General features: G+C 32.4%; 1 protein-coding gene across 2 annotated transcripts in view; it reads left to right on the plus strand.

Moving 5' to 3' along the window:
* Positions 1-2,394: 2,394 nt before the first annotated feature.
* The window catches only part of LOC143244108 (uncharacterized), a 32,568-nt gene continuing 13,634 nt past the window's right edge, over positions 2,395-21,328 (plus strand). The window contains exons 1-5 of one of the 2 annotated variants that reach the window (XM_076488199.1): positions 2,395-3,366; positions 12,615-12,788; positions 14,993-15,123; positions 18,721-18,911; positions 20,962-21,188. In XM_076488199.1, coding sequence (XP_076344314.1) covers positions 3,225-3,366; positions 12,615-12,788; positions 14,993-15,123; positions 18,721-18,911; positions 20,962-21,188 — 865 coding nt within the window. In that variant the 5' untranslated portion in view covers positions 2,395-3,224. The remainder of the gene's footprint in view (positions 3,367-12,614; positions 12,789-14,992; positions 15,124-18,720; positions 18,912-20,961; positions 21,189-21,328) is intronic. The other variant, XM_076488200.1, reaches the window with a different exon arrangement.

Below are 21,328 nucleotides of genomic sequence, written 5' to 3' on the forward strand. Positions count from 1 at the left end.
TTATTATCAAATTTAATATTGAAGTGTAAAATTTACTGAATTTGAACAGTCGAGGTGGCTGTACCGTTGGCATTCAAAGTATGGGACAGTCGAGATGGTTGTTATACTGGGCTTCAGAGCATGAGGGCAGTTGAGATGGCTAGTACCACTGACCTTCATAGTGTATGGGCCTTCCACTAGAAGTTAAATATACAGGCTATCTTTCACACATAAAATTTAGTACTAAACCACTTTAGCCTTTTTTTTACGTACATTTAAAGGATAATACAGTCTCGTGGATCTAACCAGTTCTTAATGACCGCACCATGTGTTGTCACATTTAGCGTTATACCAATCCAGATACTTGTTACATAAAGCTTATTTTATTGTACCATGGGTGAAGAAGATGAACAAGTCTCGCACCCGCTTATCCTGTTTCTGGGTTCAGCTTTTTTTTTTATCCCCAGAAAATGTGTCTGATGAGACATTGCTACTAGACTTTCTTTGGGCTGTGCAGCTACCATTACTTGGTGAATAAAGATGCTACAGAAACATCCATTAAAAGCATGACTTGAAGTTTGTAGCTCTCCTTTTGTTAATAAGTTGGTTATCAATTATTGAAGCATTCCAAATGTTTCTTTCATTAATATCTTCATTATCAAAGATTATAGTATTCCAGGTGTCTCTTCTTTCATTAAGATATTTTTTTTATCAAGAATTATAGGATTTTATGAAGGATACTTTTTTTTTCAGAATGAAAAAAGGACATGGGTGGTTATTTAATTATAACAATGCTACTGTTCTGCCCTTTTACCAGAGATATTCTTACTGTATATATAAAAATAAATATTTGTTGTATTGATTTTAATAGCACCACGTTTTAAGAATTGACCATTTTCTTCCCCGAATGTAACTCAAGGTTTAAACACAATGTATATTATCGCAATGAAATATTTTCAATACATAAAAAAACACGTAACTAGACTAAGTAACAATAAGAAACTAAATAAAGAAACAGTTGAAATGGGATTTATCAAATATCTTGATTCTTCAATTATAACAAACACACTACAATATTTTAATTAAGAATTTGAGCGGAGCTGGTCCTGGCAGCTGTGTGGACATGCGTAGTACTACTATGTATCAAAATCTAGAATCCGTACAGCCATGTCATTATGAATTAAATGACGCGACCCACACATATTGTGTGCGTCATTGTATTCATACAGTGAGTTAGGGAGAGAAAAAGTGAAGTTATACTCAAGCATAGGATATGAGAAGAATTTAGAACAACATAGTGGGGCTGATAGCTAAGATCCAGAACAACATAATGGGTCTGATTGACAAAAAGGAATTGGACTGAAAAATACTTAATTGGCTATTTCAGGCCTGTACGCGATGTTGAACTGGGAGTTCTAATTTTTGAGATCGGAAAACAACACATATTGTGAAAACCAGAGAGGATGAAGAGTATATTAATACACAGGATTTTGGGACATGCGACTATTTCAAGCCAAAGAATGCTAATATTTCATCAGAAGAATGAAGATTGTGTAGAAAACTTTAAATGCTATAAGCAGCTGCACTATAAATATATAAGGATATATTATTTTAGATCACACAAATAGAGGATTCGGTTAAATCCACCCCCCTTACCTACGTGTATGTATTTTGACTGACAAAGCTATGAGTTACAATGATGAAATGGATCCAACTGACAAAAAAAAAAAAAAAAGAAGATATCTTGGTTTATGTTCTCCATTTTTGACAGAAAAAGCTTTAATCACATTTAAATATGTCATTTCTTCAGTAGATATTATTTCACATTTGTCAACAAAAACAAACAATAAAAGAGAATAGACACTTAATGGCATTCGAAATATAAGTTTGGATTATTTGCAATATGCAATTGGGAATTTTGGCCTTAATACTACCTTGTATATGCGTGGCTAAGCAGAGAAACCAGAGGCTAGGTTTCAAGTACAACTTCAATAATTTTGATCTATCAACTGGAGACAAAGCAGTCAACTAAAAGCACCAGCCACCACAAGAGATTTAGAGATGTCACTTCAGTTGTGGATGCAATCAATGCTTGATATCTGTACTTATTATTATTATTTCTGTCAGAGGTAAAAGAAGTTGAAGATTAGAAAAGACAATAATAATAATAATCTAACTGTAGGTCAAAAGTTTATAAAATTAGTTTTTCAATGCTACTTTTAACGGGTGCACTAAAAGTAGCATTGAAAAACTAATTTTATAAATTTTTGAACTACATCAAATCTCTAGTAACTGGGTAAAATTATCAGATGATTAATTATTGAGTTAACGCTAAAAACTGGGTTTCTATACCTATGACGAGCACAGTACGTTTTGTCCATTGTGTGGCTTTGTGTTTAACAACAAACAAATACATTTTTCAGACACTATGCCCGGCATGGCCAGGTGGGTGAAGGCGTTCGACTCTTAATTTGAGGGTCGCGGGTTCGAATCCCGGTCGCACCAAACATGCTCACCCTTTCAGCCGTGGGTACGTTATAATGTAATGATTAATCCCACTATTCGTTGGTAAAAGAGTAGCCCAAGAGTTGCTGCCTTCCCTCAGGTCTTATACCACTAAATTAGGGACGGCTAGCGCAGATGGCCCTCGTGTAGCTTTGCGCGAAATTAAAAACAAACAAACAAGCTTTTGATATCTTTGACCTAATGTTCTGAGTAAAATATGATACAGTAAAATACATTTTTGTGATGTCGCCCTAGTATTCTATTAAAATTGTAACAACCAATGAAAAAAGTTATGTGTTTACTTTCCCGGAACTTCTAACTTTTTCAGCTAATTGGCTCATTAAATTGTGACGTTGTCATCAATATGGTGTAGGAAAAGTGAAAATTTAACTTAAAGTTATTTACTTGTCGTAAAAAAAATCTCAACTTAGGATATCGAAGATTTTTTCTACGTGGAAGAAAACAATTCCTGTCTCATTCAAGATGTTTGAAATTCTGTGTTGTTAATACTGTCAAAAGTTGGTTTTACTCCTTTTGTAAAATTAGGCTAAACCGAAGTCAGGTATTATTGTTAGTATAACGTAATAATAGTATTGCTGTTAGTTATCCAAGCAGTAATTGTGGAACGAACACCTTTACATTGTCACTGTGTAAGTTTATCAGTGTCAGTTCACCATTCATCTGAACTGAATTCGAACTGATAGGTTTCGGAAAAGTTGTACTTTTATTAACTAAACAGTATGACAAGCGAAAGGTTTAACGAAAGCAGCAAATCTGTAAAAAATCAGAGAGAAAGAAGACGTTTTATTTATGACCTTCCTTGGCCAACTCGAAAGGAACTGTGCATGGTACTTGATGCTGATGGAAAATGGGAAGAGTTAGGTAAAAATTAAACATTTAGATTTACCTAGCTTAATAAAAAGTCGTGAATGTAGATGGCTATTGAAATGTATAACAATATAAAATGCTTAACATGGCTTAATGTGCCAAAAAATCCGAAACTTTTGCATACAAACTGCCCATTTCAAGAGTGGTACTTCTCAGTATCAGAAAATTTAAATAGTGAAAACAATATGACAATTATGATAAGTCATACACATGACCTTAATGTTGAAAGTGTATTATTTAACATTGTTTATGTGCTTTAATTCCAAACATTCATATGCAAACATATGACACGAGAGACATTTTCTTGATGCTATAAAATATTGAACACTTTCATAGTTTAACAATCATAAGTCGTAACCTATTGAATGTGACACAGAAAACTTGATGTCTGTTATCATTCTTAACCCATGTTAAAAGTTTTAGACTTTCCTGTGAGAAGTGATTATATTCTGTGCATAACATTTAATACTAATAGGAAGCTAGCTTTCTAATATGAGATTTAATGCTTAAAACTTAAAAAAAGCTAAATATAACTTCAGTAACTAATAGTGTGTAAGATGCTGTGAATGTGATGGATGTTCTTGCATGCTGCTGACAATGTTAAACTGTGTTTTAAATTCTCACTAGATGTACTTACACAGGTTCTCCAAAAGTATTCTGTTTCAAGAGTAAATTAAACCAAATGTAAGAATAACAAATATTTTTATTTCATGCTTCTGAAGTTCATATATCATCTGTATTGTAGCCCACAGATCATACAATCCTTTTTATGATGTATGGCATGCACACGTTACTGACATCATGAGAATACATATTATGACATTTAAGTATCCCTTATGTGATACTTAAATGTGTTTGTCAGTTAGTCAGTCAGTACACTAAAATGACAGGCAACACACTGCTGTATAATGGTGTAAATGGTTTAAATGGGTGATCCCTCCAGGTGGCCTTCAGCTGCCTTTTAGGGAAATTAGTTCATCAAACGGAACATTTTTATTGTATTCTTTCTTTTTCCTGAAATGTTCTGCTGAGTTCAAAGTTAGTTATTTGGTCACCCAGGATTACCACACTAAACCTATTCATTTCAACCATCTCATCATATCATAATTAATAAACTTATTGTCATATCTTATTCTCAGTTTTCTGATAATGACAGAGGACACACCATAAGTTCTTTTATGAAATCAACAAATTTGTGAAATGTTATTTCAAATGGTAATTGAAATCATATAGTAGCAATATCATAGTCATATTGTTAGACACATGCAGTGAATGAGATATGGTGGATAAATCATAAATTTATTAGGATGTTAATTTGTGCTGGAGAAAAGTTTTTATTTTTAGTTTAGAGTTTGGTCAGTATGTTGGGAGATTACTGTGCTCAAGAGCAGTGATAGGAACAGAGGATTTTGATATAATAGGAGTAAGTGAAACTTGTATAAACAAAGATAGTTTTGGTGACAAGAAATTTCTTTAAAACAGTTGGTTATAGAGTATTTAATGAGGATAGGATACTAAAAAGAGAGTAGCATTTTATACAAGATGCGAGTTATATCCTCTTGAAACGAAGTCTAAAGTTATTATGATGTCATTGGTTAGAACACTGGTTATGCTCAGCCTTGGGATACTTACCTCAGGAAGGATGTTAAATTGTTGGAGAATGTTCCTGGGATGGAAAGGTTCTCATATAAGGACACTCTTAGGTCATGATTTTTTTTCTCAAGAAAGAAGTAGAAGGGATTTTATTGAGATGTTTAAGACTGTTGTATTTTCTAATAGGGTGGTAGGGTTTTGAGATGGGTTGCCTTCATGTGTGGTGCACAAAATAAATTCAAGGAAGTTCAAGGAAAATATTAATAAATATTTAAATTATAATAGCAATAACTGAGTTTGTGTTTTTGATTTTTTCAAGTTTAATTTAATGGATGGGAGAGGTCCACTGTTGTCCTTAATTTTTACTTTGTATTCAAGTATTTATTCAGTTAGCAATCAGATAAAATGTTTTTATGAAATCAAAGTTGAAAAGGAGTGTATAAAAATATAATAATACATATTGTAAACTTCAGTCACATTGCCTAAGAACATGTGAGACTTAAAAAACTATTATGTTAAACTAGTTTCTTCAGTGCCCAAACTTCTGGCAGCTTGTTCCATTTAATGTAGTTTTCACTTATTGCTACACATCTTTATAACTCATAACGTCCTCTATGTGTGGATTCCTGTACCTGGTAAGGGGATCTTCGAAGGAAGATTCTGTTTTTTCAGTTTACTTTCTCTGGGATCTACACGTCCACCCATGTGTTTGACGTGTGTGGCAACCCGTGAAGGGGAGGAGAGGATCCTGGTGGTTGATAGGTCCAATTCTAACACACTACTTTGGCCTTGAATTCCTGTACAGGGTGGCCCATAAGTCTCTACCCATCCATATATCTTATGTATCCAGTGTATCTGTGTGCTGTCCCTCATTCTCATTGCATAATAAGTACCCACTTACTTGTCACAATACGCTCTTCAAGTGTAAATGGGCTTACATCGGCCATATTTGTCTGAAAAAAAGAAACAAATTTATGATACATGCGTAATTGAATCTAACACAATAACATATGGATGGGTAGGGACTTACAGGCCACTCTGTAGATGGGCAGACTTGGGATGGTCCACTCATGCTAGGGTCAACCAAGTACTAGTGTTGGAAGTTCTCAGCAGGTGTTGTGGACATTGTATCTGATGCTGGTGTTTGAATATAGTGCTCACGAAATCCTGGCATTGATGCAGTGTCCTTGTTTGACATTGTGGTGTGTCCCCTCGTAGGGCTCCATGGTAGGTGGGGTCATTGGGCACCGAAATATTCTATTTTTTATGGATCCTCTGAATAAAAACTTAACAAAATAGTAAAAAAACAGATCTAATTCAAACGACCACATCTTGAAGATTCTGAGCAGCAATTTTCAACATTTGCAACACCTGTACCTCATTTTCTTATATCACATTCTTTTTCAGAAAAACCTTTAGTGCAGATGACTCCCTTTTTCATTCAGAAGGGACCAGAGGGACTTGCTGGCTCTCCAAAGTCAGTAAAGAACTTCGATCTGGTGACATATTGATGAAAACATCTACATCTCGACACAATGAACTCCTCTTGCATTCAAAGGCAATTGGAGATATACCTCATGATACTTTGAATTCATCACAAGAGTTATTGTTGAGAGGGATTTGTAGAATACTAGAGTCAGAGATTCTCGTTGGTTTCTCCACCCAAAGAGTTTCTGCAAAGATGGAATTATGATGCCAACCAATGTCCTCATTCTCATATTTATGTCATCATGTCTGTCTGCCACCGTTAAGGCAGGTTATCTTAATTGTAGAGTACGGCCACACATTCCAAACCCTCTCCGATGTTTCAAGGGTCAGCGGTCCGGTCACTTGAAGACGTCATGTCGTGGTTCCTTGACATGTGCTCGTTGCAGTGGCAAGGACCATGATGTCTACGAGTGTGAAACAGACCCTCATTGCATCAATTGCAATGGCTCTGACCCATCCTACTTTCCTTCTTGTGCTACATTACTTATCCTGAAGCTTGAAAATTGCTGTCCACCACCTCATCTGGAACGTATGCTGCTACACTTTGTTCCACAGCTACAGTGTGGGTTCCAATGACAGCGCTCCATTATGGACCACCTAATTAGATTTTAAACGTCAATCAGAGAAGCCTTTCTCAAATGACAACATTTGTATTAAAATTCTTTGACATTGAGAAGGCTTATGATACAACATGGAGGTGTGGCATTTTGCAAGTCCTCCATATATATGGGTTATGTGGCCATTTGCCCATTTTTATTAAAATTTCTAATGGACAGGAGATTCCAAGTTCGTGTGGGTTTGACACTTTCCTGTTCTTTTCTACAGGAACTTGGAGTCCCTCAGGGCTGTGTTCTGAGTGTCACAATTTTCAGTATAAACATTAATGCCATCAGTGAAGACCTCCCTCTCACTGTTGCAAATGGGCTCTATGTCAACTACTGACATGAGATGTGAAAGTCGTCGAAACATGAGATTTATTGAGCAGCAGCTACAGACTGCCCTCAATTATTTACTGAAGTGGACCACAGCAAATGGCTTTGACTTCTCTCTCTCTAAAACCGTTTGCATGCAATTTTGAATACAAACAGGGTATTCACCCTGATCCTGAACTTCATATCGGTGAAGTTGTGCTGCCTTGGTCCCTGAGACAAAGTTCTTGGGGCTTATCTTTGACCGTATGCTGACCTTCATACCACACATCAAGCAGTTGTGGGTCAAATGTACAAGAGCAATGAACATCCTCTGTGTCCTCTCTTCCACCACTTGGGGAGCGGATAAACATTCTATCCTAAAGATATATCATGCTCTTATTCAATGGAAACTTGACAGTGGATCACTGGTCTATGGCTCTGCCAGATCATCGGCCTTTAAAGATGTTGGACCCTATTCATCATCAAGGACTTCGGATCTGCACTGGGGCTTTCCACACTTCCCCAGTTCAGAGCTTATAACTATAGTCTCATGAACCTTCTTTGCACCTCTGCCGTTTGCAACTGTCTTTACTCTATGCTTTGAAACTTCATTCCTTACCAAAGCATCCCACCTGGGGTTTCTTTTCCTTCCTCAGTGGGCCATACTTTTTCAGAACAGACAGTATTCCATTGCTCATTTTGGCCTTTGTATCTTGGCACAGTTGGATGAATTGGCTTTGTCCTTGAATAACATTGCTGTATCCACTGGTCAGCCCATCCCACCATGGCTTCTCACAGTACCCACTTGTGACCTATCTTTAAGTTGTCTGAGAAAAGTAGACACTCCTGATTGGAAATACTGTCTGCTATTTGCTGAACATCTTTTGAACCATCCTTCCATTCCTATTTATACAGATGGTTTGAAACCAGGTGACTGTGTGGGCTCTGCTATGGCTTGTTGTGGTTTGGTGGTTGCTCGCAGAATTACCTCTACAGCTTCTGTGTTCACTGCTGAACTGTATGCCATTTCTCTTGCCCTGAATCTCATAGATGCTAAGCAGTACTCAAACTGCACTATTTATACTGACTCGCTTAGTTCTCTATTGGCCCTGGAATCGCTTCATGTTAGTTCACACCCTGTTCTCGCCGATATTCAAAACTGACTGGCCCATTTCTCTTTAACATCTACTTCTATCCAGTTTTTCTGGGATACCTGGCCAAGTTGGTATTCACACGAATGAGCTCGCGGACACTGCAGCTAAGCCTGTTGTACCTGTTCCATACATCGACCAAGCTTCTGTATTCAAGGCTCAGCTCCATGCCAGCTGGCAGCCAACTTGGAATGAGCAATGTGAAAACAAGCTTTTCCAAATAAAACCCTGTATTGGATTTTGGTCATCTTGCTTCCATGAGGTTTGGAAAGAGGAAGTTGTTCTAACTAGAACTATGCATTGGTCATAGTTTTTTAACTCATTTTTTTTCTTTTATCTGGAACTGATGCACCAGTGTATAGCTTGTGTAACACTCAGGTCACAATAAGCCACATTTTGCTTTCTTGCCTCTCAATGATGGCACCATTTTGAACATGTTCTGTTTCAGGGTTTGTCTATAACATTAGACAGTGTTATTGGTGATGGTGATGCTGTCCACCTTGGTAATATTTTTAGTTTTTTTAAAGGCCATTAATCTTTTTAATGCCATTTAAGTTTTTTAATTTATACATTAGACCTTTTTTAAAGTGATTCCCTTTTAAAAATCACAGTTCATCTACTTTGATTTGAAATCACAAACTTGCTGTAACATTAAGTAACTCGAAACCAGGACTGGAAAGGCCAACTTCAGGTGACTAATGCTTCTGTTTGAACTACCAGTTAGTCATGCTGGCGAGTTATTATTATAATTTTGCTACACGTTTTTAAAAATATTTTTATTACTTTTTGAAAATGCCCATAACATCAAATAACTTGGAACCAGGACTGGAAAGGCCAACTTCATGTGACTGACGGTGGTTTTTTGTACTTACCTGTTAGTCTTCCTGGTGAGTTATGATAATTACAGTTATGCTACAGAAAGTCCTTTACAATTTAAATTACTGTAATTTTTCTCTTAACATTGTAGACTAGATGTAAACATTGGTTTTATGCTATTTATGTGTGTTTTTTTTTAAACTTTGTTTTGTTTTACCTCAATTTCCTTATATGAATTTAACTAAATTTACTTTTAACTTTTTACCAAGTGTTTGGTGCAGATAGCATAGCTGCTTTATGCCATAAAACACTAAATCAATCAACTAACCAACCAACTACTCAAAACGTATATACCGTGATAGAGCTTTTTTTTGTATTAACTTATTCAATAATATCATAAATGTCTGTAGAAGAATTGAGTGAGTGAATCTTGTATCTTCAAACATTCAGGTTACTTCTTCACAAAGCAACTGTTAGTGAATTAGCTTTTGTACAGGCAGAATATAGATGATTTCATCAGTTTAGACACCTAATTATTGACCAGTATATGGTATACTGTTTTTTCTGTCAATATACCAAAAGCTAATGTTACAGCTTCAACCACACCTATTCTGTATTAGAAGTGTAAAATTGTCGTATTAGACTAGTCAGTTTTTCAAATCTTATCGATATGCCAACCAGCATAACAGATAAGCAGCACTGTTTTAACTTGAGTAATTTCTAACTGTTAGCTTGAGTTCTCTAACCCTACTGATGAGTCTTTTTATTAAATTATCTTGGTTTATTAATTTCAGAAAAACTTCAATAACGTCCCTTTGAACCATTTTTCATTTCAGAAGAAGCATCACTTTATCACATAGCCTATAACTACCTCCAAAACTGAATTGTTTCTGTATCAAAATCCTTTCTTCTCTTGTCTGAAGAGGAATGAGGTGAAGTGTAGCTACCTATCTTCTGTTCTAAAACCAGAATTTTTTCTGTCTGAAGAATATCTGTTTTATGATATACCTGACAAGTTTTGTCATTTGTTTTATGATAAATCTGAAAAGTTTAGTAATCTGTTTTATGATACATCTGACAACTTTAGTATTCTAGTTTATGATACACCTGAGTTTTACAATATACCTGGCTGGTTTTGTAATCTGTTTTATGATACACCTGATGAGGTTTGTGATCTGTTTTATCATATAGCTGATAGTTTAGTAATCTGTTTTATGATACACCTGACGAGGTTTGTATTCTGTTTTATGATATACGTGATTAGTTTTGTAATCTGTTTTATGATATTCCTGAACACCTGATGAGTTTTACAATATACCTGGCTGGTTTTGTAATCTGTTTTATGATATTCCTGAATATCTGATGGGTTTTATGATATACCTGGCTAGTTTTGTAATTTGTTTTACAATATATCTGACAAGTTTAGTCATCTGTTTTGTGATACACCTAATGAGTTTAGTGATCTGTTTTGTGATACACCGGATGAGTTTAGTGATCTATTTTATGATACACCTGACAAGTTTAGTAATCTGTTTTATGATACACCCGACAAGTTTAGTAATCTGTTTTATGATACACCCGACAAGTTTAGTAATCTCTTTTATGATACACCCGACAAGTTTAGTAATCTGTTTTATGATACACCCGACAAGTGTAGTAATCTGTTTTATGATGCACTCGACAGGTTTAGTAATCTGTTTTATGATACACCTGACAAGTTTAGTAATCTGTTTTATGATGCACCCGACAAGTTTAGTAATCTGTTTCATGATGCACCCGACAAGTTTAGTAATCTGTTTTATGATGCACCCGACAAGTTTAGTAATCTGTTTTATGATACACCCGACAAGTTTAGTAATCTGTTTTATGATACACCTGACAAGTTTAGTAATTTGTTTTATGATACATCTGATTAGCTTTGTAATCTGTTTTATGATACACCTAACTAGTTTTGTAGCCTGTTTTATGATACACCTGACTAGTTCATAATCTGTTTTATGATACACCTGACTAGTTTAGAAATTTGTTTTATGATACATCTGATTAGCTTTGTAATCTGTTTTATGATACACCTGATAAGATTTGTAATCTGTTTTATGATACACCTAACTAGTTTTGTAGCCTGTTTTATGATACACCTGACTAGTTCATAATCTGTTTTATGATACACCTGACAAGTTTTATGATGTGATTTATAATACACCTGATGAGATTTGTAATCTGTTTTACGATATACCTGAACACCTGATGAGTTTTATGATATACGTGATAAGTTTTGTAATCTGTTATATGATACATATGACAAGTTTAGTGATCTGTTTTATGATACACCTGACAATTTTTATGTTTTATGATACTCCTGATGAGACTTGTAATCTGTTTTATGATATACCTGATGAGTTTTGTCATGTTTTACGATATATCTGAACTCCTGATGAATTTTATGATACACCTGACAAGTTTAGTAATCTGTTTTGTTATAAACCTGATGAGTTTAGTGATCTGTTTTTTGTTACACTTGACAAGTTTTATAATCTCTTTACGATACATCTGATGAGATTTGTAATTGTTTTATGATACATATTATGATTTTTGTAATAAAAGAGAATAATCATCTTGGCCCTGAATCATGATAGGAATCACAGTATTTTAATACAACCTGCCTTTTTAATGTTAAATTTTTGTTGTAAGTTTAGCAGGCAGTGTAATAATAGTTTCAGTTACATTAGTGTAACTTATCTGACCAAATCAAAAACTGGTTTATTTTCCGTGAAAAGACGTAGGGTAGAACACTTTAAATCTGTTTGTGTTATTTGAGTAGCAATGAATATTAATTTCTGTTTACAATAGTAAGTATGAGAAACACATAAAAATGTAAACATCATATTTCATGGTCATTTTTTTTCATGCATTAAAATGGTTAATGTCATTTTCATCATGTGGATCTTGGAGACTAAATTGAATTCACAAGGAAATATGCTTGTTATTTTTGTCACATAGACTTTTGATTAGATTTTGTTACATTAATATTTGTGTATTTTATGGTTCACTTGCAGCTGAAATTAATGACTGAACCATTTATTTTTATCTGTTTGGTTTTCAAACTTTATGTTGGTGCACCTATTCAAAGTATATTTTTGATTTAGAACCATTTTTTTTATTGCTCTGGTTCTTTCAGGTGGAAATATCTAAAGTATAACATTAAAAACTTTACCTCAATTTCTTCAGATGGCAAATTCTTAAACTACAACATCAAAAACTTTCATATTGATTTTTTTTTCAGGTGGCAAATTCTTGAACTATGACATCACAAAGTTGACATTGATCGGTAAAGGAAAGAGTCCAACGGACGAGCTGCTGAATGAATGGGGCACAAAAAATGGAACAATCAACCGGTTATATGTTTATCTTTCCAAAATGGACCACCAGAGGGCTATGTCTATTTTAATATCTTATGGTGAGGATTATTCTCCAGTGTGTATTTTACAATATATAATTCATAGTTATTAACTATATTTACATTAGTTTATATACTATATTTAATCAGTGGATGTCTGCATGTCATGATTCAATATTGTATCCAAGAGTTTACAGCCAATTTTCATTCAACACACATGATAATATTGTAGATATTTCTATAACAAAGCTTAAAGAAATTAAGTTTTTTATATAGGACAAACAAGAGGACAGTTTGATCAATACGAAGTGGAAATGCTTTCATAATATTTCTTCCAAATCTTACATACACTGTTATTCTAACAGAATATAATTTATTGTTTATTGCATTTAGTTTGAACAAACATAAGCATCAAATGTTTAAAACTCCTGTTTTAAGTTAATGATAACTTTCTAACATTTTAGACGTTCTCATCCTTTGAATTAATAAATTCATGTGAAGTAATAATAAAACTATCATGTGTCCTAAGTTAAACATCGACTAAAGAAACTAGTCAGCAATATTGAATTAGGTATAGAAATGACAGAAGATTCTAATGTAATAGTTTTTTTTTCTTCATTGGAATATGTACCAACCACAAAATTTTCAAGTGACTGTAGTTAATGCTAGAACCTTGTAACTTGTATAACTTCCTTTATTAATTATTTTAATGAAGATTAATTGAACATCTATAAAACTGGCTTCAATGCAGTGCTAATATTTGAAAATTGTGGAGTAATTTTTTTATTATTAACTACTGTTTTGTCACTATCAACTTTTCGTAAAGAAATTAATTTGTTTTAGAAAGGTTTCATAGTGTAGATGATCTCAAAATGGATTATTGTTTTGTGAAGAGTTTCTACAGTTAGAGCATATCTTAGGATGGACTACTTTTTATGAAGAGTTTATATAATTAGAACATACAATCTCAGAATGACTTATTTTCTACATAGTTTCCATCTTTTAAGATAATGTCCTAAACATCAATGCAGTTGGTACTAAAAAACTAAAACACTGTTTTGTAAGCAAGTGCTAGAGATACATTTGAGTTAGAAATAGTTATTATTTTTGTAGGAATCAACATCTTAGGTTAATGTTGTGTTCTTCTGTCATTTATTAAAATCTGTTCTTCTGATAAATTAATATAAATATTTTGCTTGATTTATAGTATTCTGTTACAGAACTGTTTTGTTAAATTATAAACCAGAACCTTCTCCAGTGCATGTTTGTAATTTTTTGTATGTTTTTATCCTTAGCATTTCTTTTATAGAATAAAATTTTTTAATTGGAAAATTGTTCATGAATTTATTGTGTGTCCTGTTTATTATGATGGTTTTTTTGTTTTTTTTGTGACAGTAAGATGATTTTTGTCTTTGCATTACCATGTTTTTAATTAATACAGCTTAAATTTAACAATTGACGGTCATGATTATTGTGTGTTAATTACTTATAGTATCTAATTAAATGAAGTTACTGTCATTGTTATGAGTTATTCTTTAGTTTAAAAGATTGTCTGCATGTAATGATATTTAGTATCATTTGACTAAAATGTTGCCTTAAGTTTATCTTGAATGTGATACAATATATTTTTCCTCAAATCATGAAACTTCATGATTGAATGTGCCATTCGTTGTTGAGGCACCATTCCTTTTACCCTTATTGACTTATCATAAAATAAGTTTAATATTACTAGAGCACACATTGTCCTCAGAGGGTAAATTTAGCATAATAACACAGTCTCAGACTTTCTACATTGCATCAGTTACAACCATGTGGACATGCATCTTGGGAACAGATACTAGATTAATGTTATTTACTGTTGTTTTCATTTAATTTTGCATGTCGTATGAGTTAAGCCACATTAAGAAACTGTTAGTGCTACCATTAAAAAAATCTGATAGTAATTCAACCAGCATAAGTTGTAATGCTAATAAATCTGTTGAAAGTAATCTCAAATTTATGTTTAATATAAGTAAAAATCTTATTATTAAAGAGTTGCTTTAAAGTAACATCCAAGAGCTTATAATCCTAAGAAATTAACACATTACTGGACTATTTTAACAATGTTAATATTCAGGATACATAACATTAGAACTGATAGCTATTTTAGAGTGGTACATGGTCCTGGTGAGAGTTGTGTAACAATGGCCACTTTGGCCACTATATGAAATGTAAGAAATTTTGCTAAGATACTCTTAGCTGAAGGGACAAACTTGTCATTCCAGTTGATCCAAAATACCACCATCTGGCAAGAGACAGACTTACCACCACAATGGTTATTGCAGCTGGTGCAGAGAGTGATAAGAGCATATCTAAGTCATCATTGACTACAAAATTGATGACATCTGACTCACAGGTTTGTCTAAAGACTTGGATGTGTTAAGATAATTTTTATAATGGTTTTATTGTTAGAAAATATGATCTACTAAGTCGTAACTCAATATAAAAATGATTATCTCAGATTTACAAGTTCATTTAAAGACTTAGTTGTGTTAATTTTTAATAATGTTTTTATTGTAAGAAAATGTGATCCAAGACAGAAAGGGAATCAAAGAGAAAAAGACTTGAAAAAAAAGTCAGTGTTTTAAGTAAGAAATGGGTAATTAATAAGAAATAAAGTAAATCAGAACCTCCATCAAAGGAGTCTCAAATTTAGAAAAAATATCATAAAAATCAGCTCCTAGAAGTTGGTTTTTAAAGTTCAAGCATACTGAATAAAAAAAAAAAATTTAACCAAGCTAGTTATTCAAGGTCTCTTGATAAACTAGTGACATTTATGTAATGAGTTTTTATAATTGAACATTTATTAAAATAAATTTATACTTGTTGTAAAAAATAATAAAAAAATGTTACTTGAATCTTTTTGTAGCTATTATTTTTTTAGTTTATTTATGAATAAGAGAACATTATTTGTAAAAGTTATTACTATTGCATATTAGTGAAAATCTTTTCAGTTGCCATATAATAATCTTGTTTCAACAATACTCTCAGAATAACATTATGGGGAGTAGATAAGCCAAGGACTAGAAAATTAAATTAACTTATTTTATCAAAAATGGTAAACTGAACTCTGCTTTTTACAAAATATATGTCTGTCTTAGATAGCATTTGAATCATTGTTATATTGGTTTCTTTTCTAGTATCAGTTTCTTAGGATATATTGTACTTCGGACAAAGTGTTTTATTGAAATTAAATCATCAGTATATCAGAATGTATACAGTGGAGCACCAGTAAACCGTGAAATCGCTTAAGCTGCTGTAGCAAGTCTTGTCCCAAAATTTTTGATGTATTAAATCTACTACCTGGCTTTTTAAAGTTTCTCACACTCTCCTTGTCTTTATAACTTCAAGGGGATATTTAAAAAGGATTTGCTTTAATTTGGGAAATAAATAAAATATATTACAATAGAAATCGACCGTTAATCTACCTTATCCGCTCTCTATGTAAGCTTTATGGAGGCTGCCATTGTTACCAAAAAACACCTCTCCATACATTAAAGTTAATCCGTGAAAAAAGTGATCAATAATTAAAGTATTATTTTTAATTTGATAATCCGATATTTTTATGGAATTGTATAAATATTGGCCACAAACCCAATAGAAATCACTTCAGTTTCTGAATTAATAGTGAGCATATCATATTGACATGGTGGCCCACATGTAACACGGGAAGACGAAATTTTACAGGGAAAAGCGAACCATCGCAATGCATTGGTTGTTTGTGTTAAAACGGCACTTGTCAATTGTATCTGAATAGTCTATACATTAATATTATAATGATCACGCAATGGCCGGATGAGGCTCCTCGGCGGAGCTGTTGGCGACTTTGGCTTTTCAGTCACAAAGGTTTAAGCCATGGACCACTTAAGCCGCGGTTAAGCAGGTTGACCCCCCCCAAATACCCCAGCTTAACGGCGCTCCACTGTAGTTAAATGAATTGAGATTTAAACTTTAAAAAATCACATGAAAATATTAAAAGGCTTAGCAACCGATGTTCAGCAACAACTGAATACAAAGGTCATAGCAAGAAGAGATAATGTTTTGCTTTACTTCTTGATTTATTGTTCTATATTTTAAGAAAAATAAGTTTAATAATTTATTTATAAGTAGTAGTAATCTAAATGCATATATATGATGTATAATAATTGAAATGTGACTGTAAATTGCAAAATACTAGTTCACTAAAACACAACCAAGAAGGGAAGACTAAATGTCAGTTTTATATTACTGGATATGTAGCATAAGTGCACATTCATCACATCCATCCATGTTATGCTATTTAGGCATGACTGGAAGGTCAATATAATAGAAAATAATAAATATATAACATTATGAGACATAAGGTACTTAGACTAAACATTTGTATTCTCCTATTATAATATGCATTCTTTCTAGCACCAAAAAAGCATAATTTATATCTATTTGGTTTTTTTCTGATGGTTACAAGGTTGGTCAAGTGACAGACCTCACATAGTTAGAATGTAGAAAATAAGATAATATATAGTCTTACCAAAAACAAACACATGAAATGTATTTAGGTTTTAGAGATTACACAAATAATATCTCAGATTTTTGGGACAAAGAATACTTTTCTTAATTATAACATGAAATCACTTTAAATTCAGACTAGTAATGAAAGACTATTTTCCCAAGCAAATCTTTAGTGAAAATATTTTATTAAAAATTTATTGTTGTTTTTGTGTACCAAATATTTGTAATCTTTATTAAAAGTTTACCAAATGTTGTGAAGATCCACATGCTGTATCAAAAGTTACAGTGCAAATGCTTAATGTGTGCAAATGTGTAGATGAACTTGTATATTATTCCTAGCCTGTCACGAAAGGGTTACATATAGTTCTAAACCAAACAGTTGTTAATTCTGTATGTTCATTAATATAATTTGTTTAATGTAATAATTCATTGTTTATGTCACCAATATAGATTACATATTAAATTTAATTTTCATACTATAGAGCTATGTGGCCTGTGAATAGCTATTGTAATTATGTTGTTCAATTTTTTTCCACTAACATTCCATTATTTTAAATTTAATTTTTATGTTGGTCTTAACACATACTGTTGTTCCCTAAATTTTGTTATACCATCTAAAATAATAGAACAGTTTATATCCATCTGATATCAATTTACTTAATTGTTGTTTATATCTCTATCAAAATTAATATTTATATTTTGTTTTCCAGTTTATACATTATTGACTCTGTTCAAGTATTTCTTGTATTTATATTTAACAATTTTATTTTATTATTTCTATAAATAAAAGAAAAATTGTCATCCCTTTTTTACCCTGGCAAGTTGAAGCCTTTTTTTTCTTTGATAAATGTGTTCAAATATTTACCATTTTATTTAATTGTTGCTTATTCTCCATATTTTGGTTCTTGTTTTTTTTTTTCCCTTTCTCTTTTAATGTTTGTGTTAGGTGTAAAAGTTTACCCTCTTAGAACATTGAATCTATACCAGTACTCTTTTAACTCTATTATAATAAGTTTTCTTTTAACAGATGTACAACTTGTATATTACCTTCACCGATTTTGTATATATTTGTTTATTCATTATTTCATGATTAAGTGTACATCTTCTTGGTTGATTTTGTACTAAAACTATTGCTAAATGTCAACTCCTTAAATAGTGACTATTCAGTACTTTTTGCATAAGTTATTTGAATCTTTTTATCAGTTCTAAATATTTGTTTTCAGGTTCCATGTTTATCCCATACTTCTCTGTTATGTCCTAATACATTATTTATAAACTTATCAACTTTATTTTATCTTCATTCAGTTGCTTTTTCAAGTTCACACATTTCACTCTTTAGTCCTGTTTTTTGTATTTTTGCATATTCTGTATGTATCTCAACAAACTCTTGTAACATACATTAATTAGGGAATTACTGTTAGGGGTGTCATAAGTTAATGTTCATTTTTTCTCTGTATTGTAGAGCAAAAGCCAGCTTTCCACCATGTTTTCCAGTTATTCCAAGAGCTCCTGCTCCAACCTGGGCAAGAATTCCTCTGAACATACTAAATGCTCTATTGATCCACAAAATTTCAACTATACTGAAATAGGAGAAGCTAAAGCTGCTGGCTTTTTAAATAACAAAGTTAAAAAATTCAGTCCTCCACCTAAATGGTATGTTACAGATGTGGTTTAAGTTGCTGAAAAATTTCTTATTAGTAACTGCCAGTGGGTTGACCCTATAGGTTAATTAATTTAACATCCAACTAGTGTGCAAGAGGTCTCAATATCAAACCAAAGAAACTAAAAATAAGCTAAGCTGCCACAAGAAAAACTGGTACGTGAGGATGGATTTTTTTTTCTGTGGTAATCATATTTCTGCATTTGCAGTGGTAAAGATGCAACCTTTGGCCTCTAGTATCTTAGACAGGTGCTCTACCAACTAAGCTAGTTAATCCTATCTGCACAAGCATTCTTTATGGTTCATTTTACGAGGTTTTTAGTTACATACATTCAAAACTTCTTTTTGTTACACCAATTAGCATAACATAAAATTGTAGCTGGTAATCCATGTTATAATAATATGTAACTTTTAAGTCTTATTCTTAAAACACAAAATTAAGAAATTATCTTTAATTTCCCATAGTGTGTGAAATGTTACATTTGTTCTTTAAGCATTCCCTTTTCTCTACTTTATTATCACCCCTTCAAAAAGCATGAAAATTAAAGTAAGTTACTCATTATAAAATTTTCATTGCTTAGACAAACCATAATTTTTATAGCCTTCAATCTTGTTTAGGGACAGAGCTTTCAACTAGAAACTAGACCCCACTTGTAACTTCCTCTTTTTCAGGATTTGTTAATAGGTTCTCTTTTATGTTTAATATTATACGAGTTATAACCAATAGAAAGATAAAGTTTTCATTTATCAGATGACATATTGTTTTCTGAACACAGAATTGTCAATTTCTCTTTTAGTGCAAGCTTTGTTCCCATAGGAAACATATGACTAACTTGGATGTATTTATAATGGCTCTTGCCACATATATTGAAAAAGCCAGAAAAAAGTGATAGTTAGGGAGTATTGTCTGCTTTTCACGTTATTATTCTATGTTCTTTGGTGCATTATTCCATTAAATAAAAATTTTGTGCAGTGCTAGTATTAATGTAAATAAAAGTAGGGTTAAGAGTTATTGAGAGTTAAAAGCAAAATAGGTAAATGCTTTATTTCTTGTTTTTTATTTGTATTCTTTATTATTATAAAAGTAAATAAAATGTAAAAATAGGAATCTGTTTAGGTTAGTTAAATTTAGATTAGGTAAAATAAATAATAACATAATAAAAATGTTCTATGGGGCATGCACAAGAGTAGCCCTGAATTGCTTATGGGTAATATAATTTGATAGCATTAGGTGAGCTCTATCTTCCCTAAGTGAGTTACAACTTAAAATAGTGCACATAATAATTAGACATGGTTCAAAGGACAATCAACCAATAAAATTTGAGTACAAATAGATGTATACTGTTAAAAGTTTAGAGCTACTTAGGATAAGCAAGTGTAATTTCATTTACAATTTAAAGTCATTCTACAAAGAAAATAAAAAGTAACTTAGATTTATTTTGATTTTTTTTTTTGTGGTTATAAGGTCGGTCAAATTGACCAACCTTGTATAAAGTTAGGGTAGAGAAAATAAAAGAATAAAATGGGAAGTTTTACTGAAAAAAAAAGGTTTGAGATGTATTTAAGAGGTGTTGGAGATTACACGATTGAAATTTGAGAATGTTTGGTATGAAGACTAGTATTTTGAACCTTCAGGTTAAAATTATTTTGCACTCACACTAGTCAAAAATATATTATTTACAGACAAGTCTTTTTTATTTTATTAAAAGCAAAATATTTGCCTAGAAAATTTACTTTTTCTATATTAAAGACTTATAATGTTTACTAAAATTCTGCTTAAGTTTATGAATATTTTGATAATTTATTGAAAGTTAATAGTATCAAAACTGTAATGGATTTAAGTGAGTACAAAGTGGTTATGTGGTCAGTCACTTCAAGTGAGTCTGTGTAGAGAGGGATTAGCAGGCAGTATATAAATCCTTGATGTGTTAACAGTTAAAGTTAAGCCTTTTATGTTATACACTATAAAAGATTGATTCATAATATTAATAGTAGAATTTTGAAAAGTATACATAGAGTTTAATGTGACTGTTTTTACTGTAGGCTTACCAACCAGGAATCAGTTTCATGTTCTTCAAAACAAAAAGACCCTAGTAGTAACATAAAAGAGGAACAGACACAATCTGATAATTGTGCCTGGAACACTTTATGCAGTGGAGCCAAGAACAAGCATGAAAAGTCTCAGGTTGTAGCTCATGAGAAAAAAGTTCAGAATATTGGAAAAGAAGACAACCACTTCAATGAGAAAAAAGAAAAAATAGGCCATAAAGGTATCATGTGAAGGCAGCAACCACTCATACTGTGTAGAAAGTTATAGCTAGACTCTCTTTCATTTGAACTGTGTGTTGGGATGTAATATTTAAACTGTGACAGAATAAATTTTCTGTAACTGAAGAGATGCAATGTGTGT

This window comes from Tachypleus tridentatus, chromosome 2, assembly GCF_004210375.1.
Source record: "Tachypleus tridentatus isolate NWPU-2018 chromosome 2, ASM421037v1, whole genome shotgun sequence".
Classification (NCBI taxonomy): Eukaryota; Metazoa; Arthropoda; class Merostomata; order Xiphosura; family Limulidae; genus Tachypleus; species Tachypleus tridentatus.